This window comes from Syngnathoides biaculeatus, chromosome 17, assembly GCF_019802595.1.
Source record: "Syngnathoides biaculeatus isolate LvHL_M chromosome 17, ASM1980259v1, whole genome shotgun sequence".
NCBI classification, from domain to species: Eukaryota; Metazoa; Chordata; class Actinopteri; order Syngnathiformes; family Syngnathidae; genus Syngnathoides; species Syngnathoides biaculeatus.
Genome location: NC_084656.1, coordinates 2,092,322 through 2,109,042, shown reverse-complemented (window position 1 = coordinate 2,109,042; position 16,721 = coordinate 2,092,322). Strand labels below are relative to the sequence as shown.

General features: G+C 41.7%; 1 protein-coding gene across 2 annotated transcripts in view; it reads right to left on the bottom strand.

Moving 5' to 3' along the window:
* The window catches only part of auh (AU RNA binding protein/enoyl-CoA hydratase), an 82,890-nt gene extending 67,048 nt beyond the window's left edge, over window positions 1-15,842 (bottom strand). Inside the window, exons 1-3 of one of the 2 annotated variants that reach the window (XM_061800780.1) lie at window positions 15,584-15,842; window positions 12,991-13,058; window positions 2,307-2,372 (exon numbers count right to left, since the gene is read on the bottom strand). In XM_061800780.1, the coding sequence (XP_061656764.1) occupies window positions 2,307-2,372; window positions 12,991-13,058; window positions 15,584-15,800 (351 nt within the window). In that variant the 5' untranslated portion in view covers window positions 15,801-15,842. The remainder of the gene's footprint in view (window positions 1-2,306; window positions 2,373-12,990; window positions 13,059-15,583) is intronic. The other variant, XM_061800781.1, reaches the window with a different exon arrangement.
* Window positions 15,843-16,721: the final 879 nt, after the last annotated feature.

The window sequence follows — 16,721 nt, the reverse complement described above, 5'->3', positions numbered from 1 at the left end:
TTTTTTTTTTTTTTTTTTTTTTTTAAATCGGGTTGTGGTCTCGGTACTCTGTCAGAGCTGATTTTTCACGTTATGTTGTTATGTGACATTCACAATAAATCTGGCTGAGCAAAGGTATATGAGTCAGGAGGGAATGATGTTCATGTGTATGATGTGGTTCATTAGGCCCTGCCCATGTGGGTCAGGGTTTATTTCACCGCTCTTGTGATAAATTTTGACCTCGCGGAGTGAAAGAGAGCTATAGATATATTTTGTATGTCATACAAATTTCCAACTGCTCAGAGTGGTAATTTCATCACACCAAGTTGCTTACCTAGTGCAGATTCAGTCTTCCCTGCCTGGTGCAGCACTTCTATCTTGTTTCTGGTGTCCTTTAAAAGCTCTTTGATCTTGGCCATGTTGGACTTCAGAGAGACCGAAGTTGTGGACAGGTATCTTTTATACTTATAACGAGTTCAAACAGGTCCCATTAATTGAGGTAACGATTATGGACAGAGGAGACTCAAATAAGTTACAGGTCTGATAGCCAGAAATCTTGTCTGTAGGTGACAAGGTAAGGTGAAAAATACAGGCCTCATATTCTTAAGTGGGAGAACTTGCACAATTGGTTGATGAATACTTTTTCCCCCACCGTACAAGTATAGCATTTAGTAAGAATCAAACTGGAAGTTGAGTGTGATTACACAAGGCAGAGAAATTCAATTTTTTTCTTTAATAGATGTTTAGCTGTCTATCAAACTTCTTCCATTACTGACGGGGTGGGGGGAGGGGGTCGTTGACAAAGACTTGTGTGGATTTCCCACTTAAACCTAGCATAAGCTCAAATCCAGAACTGTTATATGCACACAAAAAATCCCAATATATATAATCTGTGCCTATACATGAATCTAAACATGTTTCCGTCGTACATCCCCATCAACGTAGAATTGAGCGCAAATTGAGCAGCCAACCACTTGCACGTTGAAATATTAAAATCGTACTTAAATTTACCCCAGAACTGAGACACCAATCTCCTTATGATCAAGGAAGAAAAGGACATGTACAAAATAATTAAGAAAAATATTTTTTTCTGAATGTGAAGTTGATCAATGAAGTGAAGGCCCACAAGAAAATCCTCTTTGACACACTGTCTTCTGGTCTCCACAACAAGCGAAAGCAAAGTGAATGGGACAGTGTGTGTGTGTGTGTGTGTGTGTGTGTGTGTGTGTGTGAGTGGCTGTCAATGCTGTGGAATCAGAATTGCACACACAGAATGAACTAAAAAAAGTGGCAAGAGATTAAGGTGGAAATGAAGAGGAAGATAGCTGCCCACTGCCAAAGTGTGCCCAAAACAGAAGAACAGACTAAGATCTCACTCCGTTCAAGGAGAGAATTGCTGCAATCAAGGGTGACGAACATGTGCTCACTCTGATCACACCACAAAGTAAATACAATAGATTTGAATAACCCACACACAAAAAAATTGTCCATACAGTTACCTACACACAACCCGATGAGATTAAATTTCATGCATAAATGTCAAATTGTAATTACAAAATATTTTGAATTTAAATAGCACATCAGCATATCAGTGAGGTCATAAAAGAGTGACTCCTTGTTGATTACACTATTATTTTAACATACAGGAGAGGACACGCAGTCACAGCCACGGACTATATCTTCTTCTTCTTCTTTTCCTTTCATCTTATCCCATTAGGGGTTGCCACAGCGTGTCATCTTTTTCCATCGTACCCCATCTCATGCATCTTCCTCTCTATCACCCTCTGTCCTCCCTCACAACATCCATCAACCTTTTCTTTGGTCTTCCTCTCACTCTTTTGCCTGGCAGTTGCATCCTCAGCACCTTTCTCCCAATATACTCACTGTCTCGCCTCTCGACATGTCCAAACCATCGAAGTCTGCTCTCTCGAACCTCGTCTCCAAAACATCCAACTTGGGCTGTCCCTCTAATGAGCTCATTTCTAATCCTATCCAACCTGCTCACTCCGAGTGAGAACCTCACCATCTACATTTCTGCCACCTCGAGTTCTGCTTCCTGTTGTCTCTTCAGTGCCACCGTCTCTAATCATGGCTGGCCTCACCACTGTATTATACACTTGGCCCTTCATTCGAGCAGAGACTCTTCTGTCAAGCCACGTGCTATATGGTTGGGAGATTCATTCACCATGCGCAATGTCTCTACTGCAGTGATTAACAACCAGTGTATCTGGGGACATTAGTGTGGCATGAGGTACCTTCAGGTATGCTAGGGGGCGTTATTTTCTTAAATCCATACATCTGTCCATTTTTGAGCTGCTTATACTCACAAGGGTTGCGGGAGTGCTGGAGCCTATCCAAACTATCTTCGAGCAGGAAGCAGGGTACACAGTGAACTGGGTGCCAGTCAATCACAGGACACCCAAAAAAAAAAAAAAAATTCCCCAGTCACATTCAAACCTATGGAGAATTGGCAAAGAATTGTCATTGGTGCCCCAAGCAGGCAAAGAGAATACACTGATTTGCAAATTATGTTCAGATGATATTTCATTGAATACACTACAAAGGCAAGATATTTAATGGGGAAATCTAGTGCTTTCCATGAACAGTGTATCCAATAAGTCATGTAATATGTACGCTATTTTGACAATGTGATGTTAAATCCTCTGTCATTTAATTGTGTTTTGAGAAGATTTTTATGGACAATTCCGAATTTTCAAGGGCGATGCCATTTGCGCGAGTCACATGACCTACGTGCGCGAATGTGACGCGTACCGTGCCGCAACCAAGGCTCAATTACATGGGACACCATTTATGCCCGGAAACGATTTATTTATCCTCATCTGATGAAGAAATAGCACTATCGGTTCATCGGGAAGACAGACAAATACTTCCATACAGATTTGAACTTGTGGCTGTAATTAATGTTGAACATTCGGATGGTTCTTCGGGTGGAATGACGCAGAGTCTGACTACTCGGAGGACTACACGCGACATAAGTGATTAAACAAAGGCCCCTGGGAGCTCTGGATGATATTTATAAGCCGCGGATGGTTCTTCACATGGACGGAATGACGCGGAGTCTGACGAGCGAGCTCCGGCCGCCGCCGAAGCTCGGCTAAAGGCCTCCGCCGAAGCTCGGCTAAAGGCCTCCGCCGAAGCTCGGCTAAAGGCCTCCGCCGAAGCTCGGCTAAAGGCCTCCGCCGAAGCTCGGCTAAAGGCCTCCGCCGAAGCTCGGCTAAAGGCCTCCGCCGAAGCTCGGCTAAAAGGCCTCCGCCGAAGCTCGGCTAAAAGGCCTCCGCCGAAGCTCGGCTAAAGGCCTCCGCCGAAGCTCGGCTAAAAGGCCTCCGCCGAAGCTCGGCTAAAAGGCCTCCGCCGAAGCTCGGCTAAAAGGCCTCCGCCGAAGCTCGGCTAAAAGGCCTCCGCCGAAGCTCGGCTAAAAGGCCTCCGCCGAAGCTCGGCTAAAAGGCCTCCGCCGAAGCTCGGCTAAAAGGCCTCCGCCGAAGCTCGGCTAAAAGGCCTCCGCCGAAGCTCGGCTAAAGGCCTCCGCCGAAGGCAGGCCACGAGCTCTGCGGTGGGCCGATTAACTAAATAGCTGTTTTTTCCTCAAATACGCAAAGTACAAATGCTGTTTACATATTTTAAACGTTCTAGTACCGACATAAACATACATCCCCCGCTAGTTTGCGGTTTTTTACTTTTGGCAGGTGGTTCTGATCCTAATTAACCCCAAAAAATGAGGTATTACTGTAACTGGAGACTCTAAATTGCCCCTTGGTATGATTGTGAGTGTGACTGTCTGTCTCCACGTAGCAAAGCAAATTTATTTGTACGGCGCATTTCATACACAAGGTAACTCAATGTGCTTTACATGATAAAAAGCATTTAAAAACAAAGAAAATATTTAAAATGGGATGAAAACAAAAATGAAAATATTTTTTAAAAAAAGACAGTAAAAACCGCATACAGTGCAAGTAATATGATCAAAAAGTGGATATATTCAAAAAGCATGAGGAAAAAAACCAAGAGTTTTCAACCTGGATTTAAAAACATTCACACTCATGCTGACCCAACCTCTGTTGGCAATTTATTCCCTTTGTGTGCAGCATATTAGCTAAATGCTGCTTCACCATGTTTGCTTTGGAATCTGCGCTCCACTATTTGACCTGACTCAGTCGATCTCAGAGCTCCACTGGGTTTGTATTCCGAAAACATTTCTTTCATGTATTCAGGACCTAAATCATTTAGTGATTTATAGACCAGTAGCAGAACTTAAAAAAAATCTATTCTAAAGCTGACTAGAAGCCAGTCCAAGGACTTTAGGATTGGAGTTGTATGCTCTGACCGCTTTGTTTTGGTCAGAACGCAAGCTGCAGCATTCTGAAAGAGCTGCAGCTGTTCAAAACTGGGGGAGTCCAGTCAGAAGACCATTACAGTAGTCAAGTCTACTTGAGATAAAAGCATGGATGAGCTTTTCCTGGTCTGCTTGACACGTATAAGACTTCACTCTAGATATGTTCTTCAGATGGCAGGAGGCATTTTTTTTTTTTATTGATTTGATATGATTGTTGAAAGTCAGGTGTCTCAGTTTTTTGATTTAGATGAAGAAAATGTTGGCTCATCCAGTAATTTATCTCATTTAGACAGTGGCACAGCACCTCAATTGAACTGTAGTCATCTGGAGACACTGCTAAATATAACTGTGTGTCATCTACATAGCTATGGTTGTCAAAATTAAAGTTTTGAAAAATTTGACCCAAGGGTAGCATATACAGGTTGAACAGGAGAGGTCCAAGAACTGACCCTTAGAAGGACATCATAGGTCATTGCCATTCGCTGAGGCCGAGCACCTCCAATGGTCACAAAATAGCTCCTTTCCTCCAGGTAGGACCGAAACCATTTAAGGACTGTTCATTTTAGTCCTACCCATGTTTCCAACCTCTTTAGCAGTATATTGTGATCTACCGTATCAAAAGCCACGTTCAGATCTAACAAGACCAAAATTGACACCTTTCCCGAGTCAGTATTAAACCTTATAATTTAGCACTTTGTTAAGAGTGGATTTCTGTACTATGATGAGTTTGGAAACCTGATTGGAATTTGTCAAAAAAGTCCATTTAAATTCAAGAAATTGCTGAGTTGATTAAAAATAACTTTCTCAAGAATCTTATCTATGAACGGGAGATTTTAGATGGGTCTATAGCTTGCTAACATGGAATCGTCCAGGCGTCTGTTTTTTAGAAGAGGCTTAACAGCAGCTACTTTAAGAGCTTTGGGAAACTCACCAGACTGAAGTGACTAATTGATTATTTGCGCTTGTTCTTTTTTCAGCTTGTCCCGTTAGGGGTCGCCACAGCATGTCAATCTTTTTCCATCTGAGCCTATCTTGTGCATCTTCGTCTCTAACACCCACTGTCCTCATGTCTTCCCTCACAATAAACATTAACCTTTTCTTTGGTCTTGTTTGAAAAACTGAGCTGAGATTCAACACTCCTAAATTGCCACCTTTTCCGAGTCAGTATTCAACGTCATAGCAATTACCACGTTGGCAAGAGCAGATTCTGTAGTGTGATAAGTTTGGAAACCTAATTTAAATTTGTCAAAAAGTCCATTCAACTTCAGCAAAGTGCTCAGTGGATTAACCCTCGAGAACCCAAGACATCCAAATGCTCTTTGAAAATATTTCATGTACTCACTAAATTAAATGAAACATCACATTTGGAAAAATTTACAAGTTTACTTCCGGTTTAGATAATGGGTCACATATAATCCAGTGGGCCTTAACTACCAAAAAACAATGCATTAAATTTAGACACATGTAAGACGTTGGGCTTTACGGTTAAAAAGAGTAACTATGGTGCGTTGGGTTTATACAGTGGGTCCTTCATTACACTCGGTCATATGTGACCCCATGTGTTCTCTAGGGTTAAAAATAGCTCCACAATGTTAGCTATGAAACGGAAATTCAAGACTGGTCTATGGCTTGCGAACATGGAAGGATACAGCAGTATTTTTTTATTTTTAGATGAGGTGAAATGGCAGCTAGTTTAGGAGTCTCCCCAAGATTGAAGCAAGCAAATAAAGGTTAAAGAGTAACAATTAATAAAAATCTGAAATAGAGTGGGACTGTGACGCACGATCTGCACTGTAGTGGATGATGACTGTATTCCGTGATAAGTGGCAGAGATTCATTGTTGTAGGGTTGGGACTCATTGGTTAGATGAGGTGAATCTATTCACTTGAAACTCACACGGTTTCAAGTGATATACAGAGAAGAAAATAAGTATGAGTTCTCCCACTTAGAAATTATGGAGGGGTCTGAAATTTTCATCATAGGTGCATGCCCACTGTGAGAGAGAATCTAAAAAGAAAAATCCAGAAATCACAATGTATGATTTTTTTCAACGATTTATTTGTGTGATACAGCTGCAAATAAATATTTAAACACCTGTCTATCAGCTAGAATTCTGACCCTCAAAGACCTGTTTGTCCACCCTTAGAGGTCCACCTGCTGCATGTATTCTCGTGAATCAGATGCACCTGTATGAGGTCGTTAACTGCAAAAAGACACCTGTCCAACCCATACAATCAGTAAGACTCAAACTTATAACATGGCCGAGACCAAAGAGCTGTCCAAAGACAGAGACAAAATTGTACAACTCCACACGGTTAGAAAGGGCTACGGAGAAATTGCCAAGCAGCTTCGTGAAAAAAGGTTCACTGTTGGAACAATCATGAGAAAATGGAAGAAGCTAAACGTGACCGTCAATCTCAATCGGAGTGGAGCCCCATGCATGATATCACCTCGTGGGGTCTCAATGATCCTTAGAAAGGTGATGAATCAGCCCAGGACTACACGATAGGACTTGTCAATGACCTGAAAAGAGCTGGTACCACTGTTTCCAAGGTGACTGTTGAAGATGGGTCGTGGCTGGGTCTTCCAACATGACAATGACCCGAAGCACACAGCCAGGAAAACCAAGGAGTGGCTCCATAAGAAGCATATCAAGGTTCTGGCGTGGCCGAGCCAGTCTCCAGACTTAAACCCAATAGAAAATCTCTGGAGGGAGCTGAAACTCCGTATTTCTCAGCGTCAGCCCAGAAACCTGTCTGATATGGAGATTATCTGTGTGGAGGAGTGGGCCAAAACCCCTCCTGCAGTGTGTGCAAACCTGGTGAACAACTACAGGAAACATTTGACTCTAATTGCAAACAAAGGCGACTGTACCAAATATTAACATTGGTTTTCTGAGGTGTTCAAATACTTATTTGCAGCTGTATCACACAAATAATTGGAAAAAAAAATCATACATTGTGATTTCTGGATTTTATTTTTAGATTATCTCACTCACAGTGGACACGCACCTACGATGAAAATTTCAGACCCCTCTACAATTTCCAAGTGGGAGAACTTGCAATATAGTGTTCAAATACTTATTTTCTTCATTGTATACACACACATTCAGACCAGTTAAAATTTTCACTGTTATATTGCAGCCATTTGATAAAATCATTTAAGTTCATACCCCCAAATTCACACACAGCGCCACATAATGACAGAAAAAAATTGTTGAAATGTTTGCAAATTTAAGAAAAAGAAACAAATACACAGCTACAAGTATTCAGATCCTTTGCTGTGACACTTCACTCTGGTGCTGTGCATTTCTTCTGAGCATTCTTGACCGATTGCTGCACCTTTAATGGAGCCCAGCTGTGTTTGATCATACTGAGGGGATTTAATGTTGATACACAAACTTGCCTATTTAAGACTTTACAGCTCACAGTGGATGTCAGAGCAAATGAGAATAATGAGGTCAAAGGAACTGCCTGAAGAGCTCAGAGACAGAATTTGGCAAGGCACAGACATGGCCAAGGTAAAAACAGAAAACAAAAAAAACCCGCTACATTTAAGTTTCCTAAGAGGACAGTGGTCTCCATAATCCTTAAATGGAAGACATCTGGGATGACCAGAACCCTTACTAGAGCTGGTTGTCAGGCCAAACTGGGCAATTAGGGGAGAAGAGCCTTAGTGCGAGAGGTCAATAAGAACCCAAAGATCACTGTGGCTGAGCTCCAGAGATGCATTAGGGAGATGGGAGAAAGTCAAACGTCACTGCAGTCCTCGAGGGGCTTGTTAGCAGAGTGGCCCAATGGAAGCCTCTCTCTAGTGCAAGACTCTTGAAAGCTTCCAGGGAGTTTCCTCAAAAACACCAGGAGGACTCCAAAAATGGTGAGGAATGAGATTCTCTGGTCCGATGAGAGCAACATATAACTTCTCGGCCTTAATTCTGAGTGGTATGTGTGGAGAAAACCAGCCACTGTCCGTCATCTGTCAATCCAGTTGCAACAATGAAGCATGATGGCAGCAGCATCATGCTGTGGGGGTGTTTTTAAGTTGCAGGTACAGGATGAATGGTTGCAATTGAAGGATGGCTGTGGTGCATTCTGGCGATATCTGTGAACAAAATTCTGACAAAAGTTTAAAGTAAAATTTCTAAGTCCTGACCAAAAAAAAAAAGGGCAGAAGTTCCCCAAGGGCCAAGCCCAGATTTTTTTGCCCTCCATCCCCCTATCACTGGATAGCACAAAATCACATTTGTCATTAAAAAAAGCCATCTTATCAAGACAAATTAATTCAGTGAACTATTCAGTAAAAAGAAATCTAAAATTGTCCTTTTCCCCACATTATACAAATTATAATATAGAATACACACGAAAATATATCCTCGAATTTCTACACCGTACAGCAAAACATGTTATAGAAGTTGATCTGCAGTAATTACTATTGTTTAAGTCTCATTGTACTGATACACTCAACTAGATTGCTCCCTATCTTAGATATCGATCTAGTAATACTCAGTATAATGAGTTACCTTTAATATTTTGAGATATTTTATATATATCTATGATTTTAACTGAATTACCAGGTTTGTCAACTTTTCTAATGTAGTCGGACAAAAAAAAAAAAATCTCTGTTCAAGTCCTTTTCCTCAAGCCATGACCACTTGAACATGTTCCCAACACTTGCGTCTATTGCACGTATGTCAGCTTGCCTGTCTACCTGTTTGAACATTGCGCTGGGGCCGTACCTGGCCGATCACACATGAATTAGTTTACACTAAATCCTATTCAAATACTCAACGTTAAATGATTAATCTTCCTTTTGTGTGCATACATGCACCCTTGGTGGCTTCTGTTCTCGCCGAAATTTCAAAATCTCCGAGATATGGCAAGGTCATGAGTCATGAATGCGAGGGGAGGGGCGTTACTGTTACCAGTGTTAGTGTCTCAATATGGCTACGCTCGTGAAAGCAAAACAACAAACTCAAATGCGTGTTCATTCAATGTTGTTAACTAATATCCGGATTAATCTTCGGCAATCTTTCCTCAATTTTCCAGAGGAATTTTCATGAAAATTTGAAAATCTGGAATTCCAGGAAAGTCCAGAGGACTTTCATCACTGTTAAATGGCCCAGCAGGAGCCCTGACTTAAACACAAATGAGCATCTTTGGAGAGACCCGAAAACGGGTTTCCACCAATTTTCACCATCCAACCTGACAGTACTGGAGAACATCTGCGAGAAGGAAGGGCAGAGGAAACCCAAATGCAGATATGAAAACCTTGATGCATCATTTTTGTTCTTCTTTTTCTTTTGGCTTGTCCCATTAGGGGTCGCCAAAGCATCTTTTGCTATGGAAGCCTATCTCCAGGATCTTCCTCTTGAACACCAACTGCCCTCATATGCCTTCCCTCACAACATCGATCAACCTTGTCTTTGGTCTTCCTTTTGCCTGGCAGCTCCATCCTCAGCATCCTTCGACCAATATATTCTCTGGACATGTCCAAACCATCGATGTCTGCTCTCTTGTTCCTTGTCTCCAAAACATCTAACTTTGGGTATCCCTCAAATAAACTCATTTCTAATCCTATCCAACATGCTCACTCCTAGAGAGAACCTCAACATCTTTATTTTTGGCACCTCCAGCTCTGGTTCCTGTTGTCTCTTCAGTGCCACCGTCTCTTCAGTCACATAACACACCAGACACCTTCCGCCGGCTGTTCCAACCTGCTTGGATCTGTTTCTTCATTTCCTTAACCATATTCACCATTGCTCTGGATTGTTGACCCCAAGTATTTGAAGTCATCCACCCTTGCTATCTCCATGAAGCCTCACTCTTTCCCCTCCACCCCTCTCATTCACATGTATATTTTGATTTACTTTGGCTATTCTTCGTACGTCTCCTTCCTCGTGCATGCCTCCATCTTTCTAATTGTTCCTCCACATGCTCCCTGCATCATCATCATCATCATCATCATTTGAGAACATCATGGTCCAAGGGGATTCCAGTCTTACCTGTCAGCCCATCTGTCCTGAGTCTAGCCTACACTGCTCGTTCCCATAACTTCATTGTGTGGCTCATAAACTTTATTCTTCTATAGTTCCCACAGTTCAGCAAATCGCCTTTGTTCTTAAAAAAATGGGAACAAGCACACTTTTGGACCATTCTTCAGGAATCTTCTCACCCGCTAGTATTCCGTTGAATAAGTTGGTCAAAAACTCCACAGCCACTTCTCTAAATTGCTTCTATACCTCAACAGGTTTGTCACAAGGTCCAACTGCCTTTCCATTTTCACCCTGTGACTTTTTAACTTTCCCCTGACTAATCATTATCACTTCATGGTCCATCACACTTGCCTCTTCCACTCTTCCTTCTCTCTCTCATTTTCTTCATTCATGAACTTCTCAAAGTATTCTTTCCATCGATTTAGCACACTACTAGCACCAGACAGCATTTCCATCTCGGTCCTTATTCACCCTTACCTGCTGCACAACCTTTTCATGTCTATCTCTCTGTCTGGCCAATCTGGAGAGATCCTTTTCCAATTTTTTCATGTCTGACCGGGTGTACATGTCGTCATAAGCCTCTTGTTTAGCCTTTGCCACCTTAGTCAGTTACCTTCAGATGACATCATCTGCGCAAAATGTAATCCAACTGTGTGCTTCCACCTCTTCTTCTGGGAAAAAAAAGTATTCAATGTTGCCATTTCCATCCTTTTTGCAAAGTCCACCACCAACTGTCACTCAAAGTTCGTTTCCTGGATGCTATACTTACACATCACTTCTTCGTCGCCCCTGTTTCCTTCACAACATGCCCATTACAATCTGCACCAATCACAACTCTCTATCTGTCTGGGATGCTCAGAACCACTTCATCCAGTTGGCTTCCTTCCAGAATTTCTTTTTCAACTCTAAGTCACATCCTATGGATCCTGTGGAGCATAGCCGCTAATCACATTATACATAACACCCTCAATTTCAAGTTTCAGCATCATCACTCGATCTTATACTCTTTTCATCTCCAGGACATTCTTAGCCAGCTCTTCCTTTAAAATAACCCCTACTCCTTTTCATTTCCCATCTTCTCTATGATAAAATAATTAAATCATGCCCCTAGACTTCTTGCCTCACGACATTTCCAGCTGGTATCTTGGATGCACAATACTGTATATCAACCTTTTTCATCATGTCAACCAAATCCTGGCTGCTGACGAATCCGCTTTCCTACTCTTTATCTTCGACCCACAGTAGCAGAATTTTCACAGATTCCCTGCAGGTTAACGGTGCTGGCGGCGAGCATTGTTAACCCGGGCCACAACCAATCCAGTATGGGATTCTTTCGATCAGGGGTCGGGAACATATGGCTCACAACCCATATCAGGCTCTTTTGATGGTTGCATTTGGCTCACAGAGCCCTCATAACAAAATACTGTACATGTCATTTATGTCATGCAGGCAACGCAAATGATGAAGACAGTTTTTCCTAGTTTGCTGTGGAAGTCGATGTGCAAAGGTGCAGAAGGGTCGAATGCAGATTGGGTCGGAACAACTAATTCTGGAAGGTGATGGAAAAAGATGAGTACTAAATTTTTCCATCAAGAATGGACAATCTTTGTAGAGAGGGTTCTGCTGTGTGTCTGAATTCTAATGATAAAATTGCAATTATGAAATGCTGAAATATAAAGCGCCACTTCGACACATGCCTTATTGTGGAACCGGAAAGAACATATCAAACAGCTACTTTCCAGAGTCCAAGTTAGTCAGCAGCAACCAACTTGATGTTGCCAATAAACATTGATAATTTCACATAAAGACAACATAATCAAACAAATAAAAGAGACACTTTTGTCAGCAAGATCTGTTCATGGAAAACTCAAATTGAATTACATTCACGATTAACGGATGGCATTCTCAACACCTATATGAAGTTTAATCTAACGACATATGAAACAGACTATAAAGCTATCAGCAAAACCATGCAGCACCAGAGGTCGCATTAATAGTAAGGAGTAGTTTTGTCATCATTGGTTCGCAACAGCGTAACAATGTTATTTAAAGGAATTCAGAAACTTATTGTCCTCTAAACATAAATGCCCAAATACACCTGTATTTAGTTTTTAAAATATTGTATGGCTGTTTTGAAATTACATTTCAAAATATTTTGCATTTATGACTCAGTTGAAAAGGTTCCTGACCCCTGCTTTAGATGAACCCTCATATTTGTTTGGCAAACTTTTAAGATGGATGCCCTTCCTGACGCAACCCTTTGCATTTATTCAGGCTTGGGACCGGCCAGCAGATTGAATTGGCTTGTGCCCCTACAGGGCTGCATTGAAAAATAAAATCAATAAAAAACAGAATGAATCATTCCCCAAAAAGGCTCATAGTTGCCCGAGCTCATAAGGGAGCTTCTCCTCAATACTTACGACTGTGTAATATTTTAGTTTTTCTTCTAATCTGCAAAAATTCCAACAAACCTTTTTTTCTGCCAATTTGGGATGCTGTGTCCATTACATTGAGGAAAAAAATTTACTTAAATTATTTTAGCAAATTGTTGCAAAGACTAGAATACTTTAGGGGGTCTGAATACTTTCCCCATCTACTGTTGTTAGGTTTAAAAGAAAAATGTATACACATTTGATAAATACAAACAGTTTAATTAAAAATTACATACCATTTTTACCAGATTTTTGCTGATAGCATTTTTGGCCTTTGGTCGGTTTATCCCAACAACCACTATCCCTGAAACACAAGATTAAGTCATAGTTGAATGTGTTACCAACTTTAAGAACATTGTAATTTCATCACGAAAAAAAAACATATAAAGTACAACTGGAAAATAAATTCAAGAATTATGGTAACCAAATAAAGTGGTACCACTACCTACGATAATCCGTTCCCGTTGTCATTTTGTAACGTGAAATTTTTGTTAGTAGAAATGCATTTTACATGTAAACGGCCTAATCCATTCCAACCCCCTGCCGCCAAAAATAAGCATTCTAAGTGTACATAATATAAAGAATAATTAAAAAAAAATTGAATTTACCTTTGGCGTTGAGCAATGATGCGAAGAAGTGAGTGACAAGACATCATGGGGAGGAGCCACGTACACAACTTAATTCCACTAAAATTAATAACTTCCACAAACTATGAATTCAAAACAAACATTAACTTTCAATGTTTTGTGAAGCACCAATCCAAGGATGTTTGCCTTTGACAGCTTTTAATAATCTTGGGGAAATGTACAAGGCAAACGTCATCAAAGTGAGCGGTAGCCCGACTAGTCAACAAATTTTCCGGATGATTCAAATTCTGAAATGTCATGGAATTTCATCAACATTTATTTTATTATAGCTGACGGAATAGTAACTGCCTCCTCCTACGGTGCAAACTGCTCCTGCATTGTCATGTGTTGCATCGCCTCCAGCTTTTCACTTCTCCATCGAAAGACCCTCGTGATGCTCCTGAACGTCGAAATATCCTCGTGGCCTCGTGACCAACTCATCCATGTCCTCCTCAGCCTTTCCCAGCGAAACAATTTCTTCAACTTCAGGTTCAACCTCCACTTCAAACCTCTCAAAATCCAGTCAAGCAGCAGCATGAGGCCACATGCACGCGTGTCATTTTCATATTTCTCAACGAATACTTGTTTTACTTTGGACAAAACAACCCATCTTCTTCTCACTGGCACTGACCATCAATTTCTTGGGGCCCATGGCCAAAAAAAATGAATAAATCTGTGAAGTTGTACTATATGAGGTCGCGCCTTGCGAATGGAGGTATGTGATGCCAGGAAGATGCTACGTGATAGCCAATAGTGAGAGCCGCTCTATTGGCCCACACAAACCAAGTGACAGGATGGCTATAGATTGACATGCCTCCTCGCCAATGTGATGCCAGGAAGATGCTCCGGTGATGGCCAATGGGAGATTAGCTCTAATTGCGCCACTTTTAAACCAAGATACAGTACAGGATGTTTATGTTTAGTAGAATCCAGCGCAGCAGCACGGTGGAGCAGCTGGAAAGAGTTGCCTCACAGTTCTGAGGACCCCGGTTAAAACCCGGCTCCGCCTGTATGGAGTTTGCATGTTCTCCCCGTGCCTGCGTGGGTTTTCTCCAGGCACTCAGGTTTCCTCCCACATCCCAAAAACATGCAACTGTAATTGGACACTCTAAATTGACCCTAGGTGTGATTATAAGTGCAACTGTTGTCTGTCACTGTGTGCCCTGCGATTGGCTGCAAACCAGTACAGGGTGTACCGGGAACAAATATGGTGTGTGCGGTGTACCCCGCCTCCTGCCCAATGACTGCAGGGATAGCCTCCAGCACTCCCATGATTTTTGTGAAGCGGCTAAAAAAATGGATGGATGAATGGATAGATGGAATCCAGCACCATTTTTTCCTTTTGTGTCCTGAACTTCTTTGTAACTAGGGACAAACATTTTCCAGGGATGCTTTTCGTAACCTGAATCTTGAGACTTTCGAATGTAGAGGTACCACTGGACCAATGTAAAAAGATTCCATCTCAAACATGGCTTTGGTGCTACATCTCCTTAAGAACTTCTCTAGCAACAAAAAAGTTCAGGTTACAAACGCCCCCTTGGAAAATATTGGCCCTTGTTACTATGGAAAATTCAGGATACTAAATGAAAAAATTAGCGCTGGATTCACAGGCCCCAAATTCCACCGAAAGGAAACATCCTGTATCATGGTTTGTAGTGGCACGATAGAGCTACTCTCCCATTGGCATCGCGTTGTCGGAGAGGGACCTCAATCTCTACACACGATGCTTTTCGACCATCACCGAATAACATTCTCGCGCTTTCACATGTTGTCACGTGGTTGCGCATAAAGTACAACTTTGGCGTTTTTTTTTTCCATTTGGATTTTTTGCAACTTTACTCACCTCTCTTCACCATGGGCCCCAAGAAACTTTAGTTGAATTAAGTTGTGTGCGTGCGTACATTTGTAATCTGTTTTCTCTCAGCTGTCAAACATTTGCATCCTCCGCCGCCTCCCATCAAGCGTTTCACTTCTCACTCACCTTTCTCTTCACATGATTGCCCAACGCCAAGGGTAAATGAACATAATTTTTATTATTTTTTACATTATGTACTTTGAATGCAGTGTCTTGGCTGGGCAGTGGGTGCAGTTCTATAGTTGAAGGACTTTATGCGCGTGGTTATACAAGCATCGCGTACCGGATATTTGCTTCGCATATTGGTCAGGTTGAGAAAAATAAATAAAAATAAAACATGCCACCCACCGTTATCTTCTCCGTCAAGATACCGAACTAGCAGCTCCTCCTTTGTCTCTGAGCTGTACTGTCTTGACAATGCGCCAAGGCCAACCGGAGAAATAAAGGACTTCACGGAGCAAACATACCGTCTTGAAGACGAGCCTAGCTTGCGCGGGTTACTAATGTCGATAAACAGCAAACGGCAGGCTTGCAAAAATGCCATCCGTCCAAACAGGGCCGCCATATTTACCCAACCTACCGTGCAACTTTCAAGTCTGACCCTAGTCACATGACGCCACCACGTGACACCACCCACAGTGTGAGGTATACAGCTCGTTCACGTGACGTCACAATTTCCACGGCACCATATTGCCGGTCAAAAACAGCTGTCGAGAGTGTGGGGGAGATTGAACCGGAGCAGATTATTCACAATGCCCAAGACTTGTTGTGTTGTTGGTTGTTACAACAGACGAGACAGATATTCAAAGAGGTCATTCTATAGAATACCAGCTGAAAAGACGAGAAAAGATTGATGGATTTCGGCAATTAAACATGATGGATGGTGCCTAACCAAATACACACGACTGTGTAGTGATCACTTCATTTCAGGTAGGAATTATTCTTCTCAATCTCAAACTACCAAGAAGTATTTACAATGCCACCTTGGCTCATTTAAGAACAATGCATATTTAAAACGCAAAAAATATGAGGGATTCGTTGCTAATGCACACGGAAGTGTGTTGTGGCCACACGTTTAACTTCAGTAAACCTCTCCCTGACAGACTTTTTTTTTAATATGCTTTGTTCTGATATTAGTCCAATGCGTTTTTTAAAAAAGAAAATAAACTGTCTGTCACAGAGAGCTTTACGTAGGTTAACGTGGACCGCAACACGCTTCCGTGTATGGGGCCTGAAGCCCATCCCCGCGGTTTATTTTCTTTTTTTAAATACACATTGGACTCATTTGAGAGCAATGCATATTTAAAAAAAAAAAAAAAAAAACGTCAGTCACGGAGAGGTTTAACGTGTGGTCGCAGCACGCTTCTGTGTACGAGGCGCCGACTCGCTGTCATTTTTTACCCAATCATAGTTAATGAATGCGAGTTTGTGTAAAACCAGGGGTCATTTATTTAAATATTGGTATTTGTATTGAAAAAAATCTGAG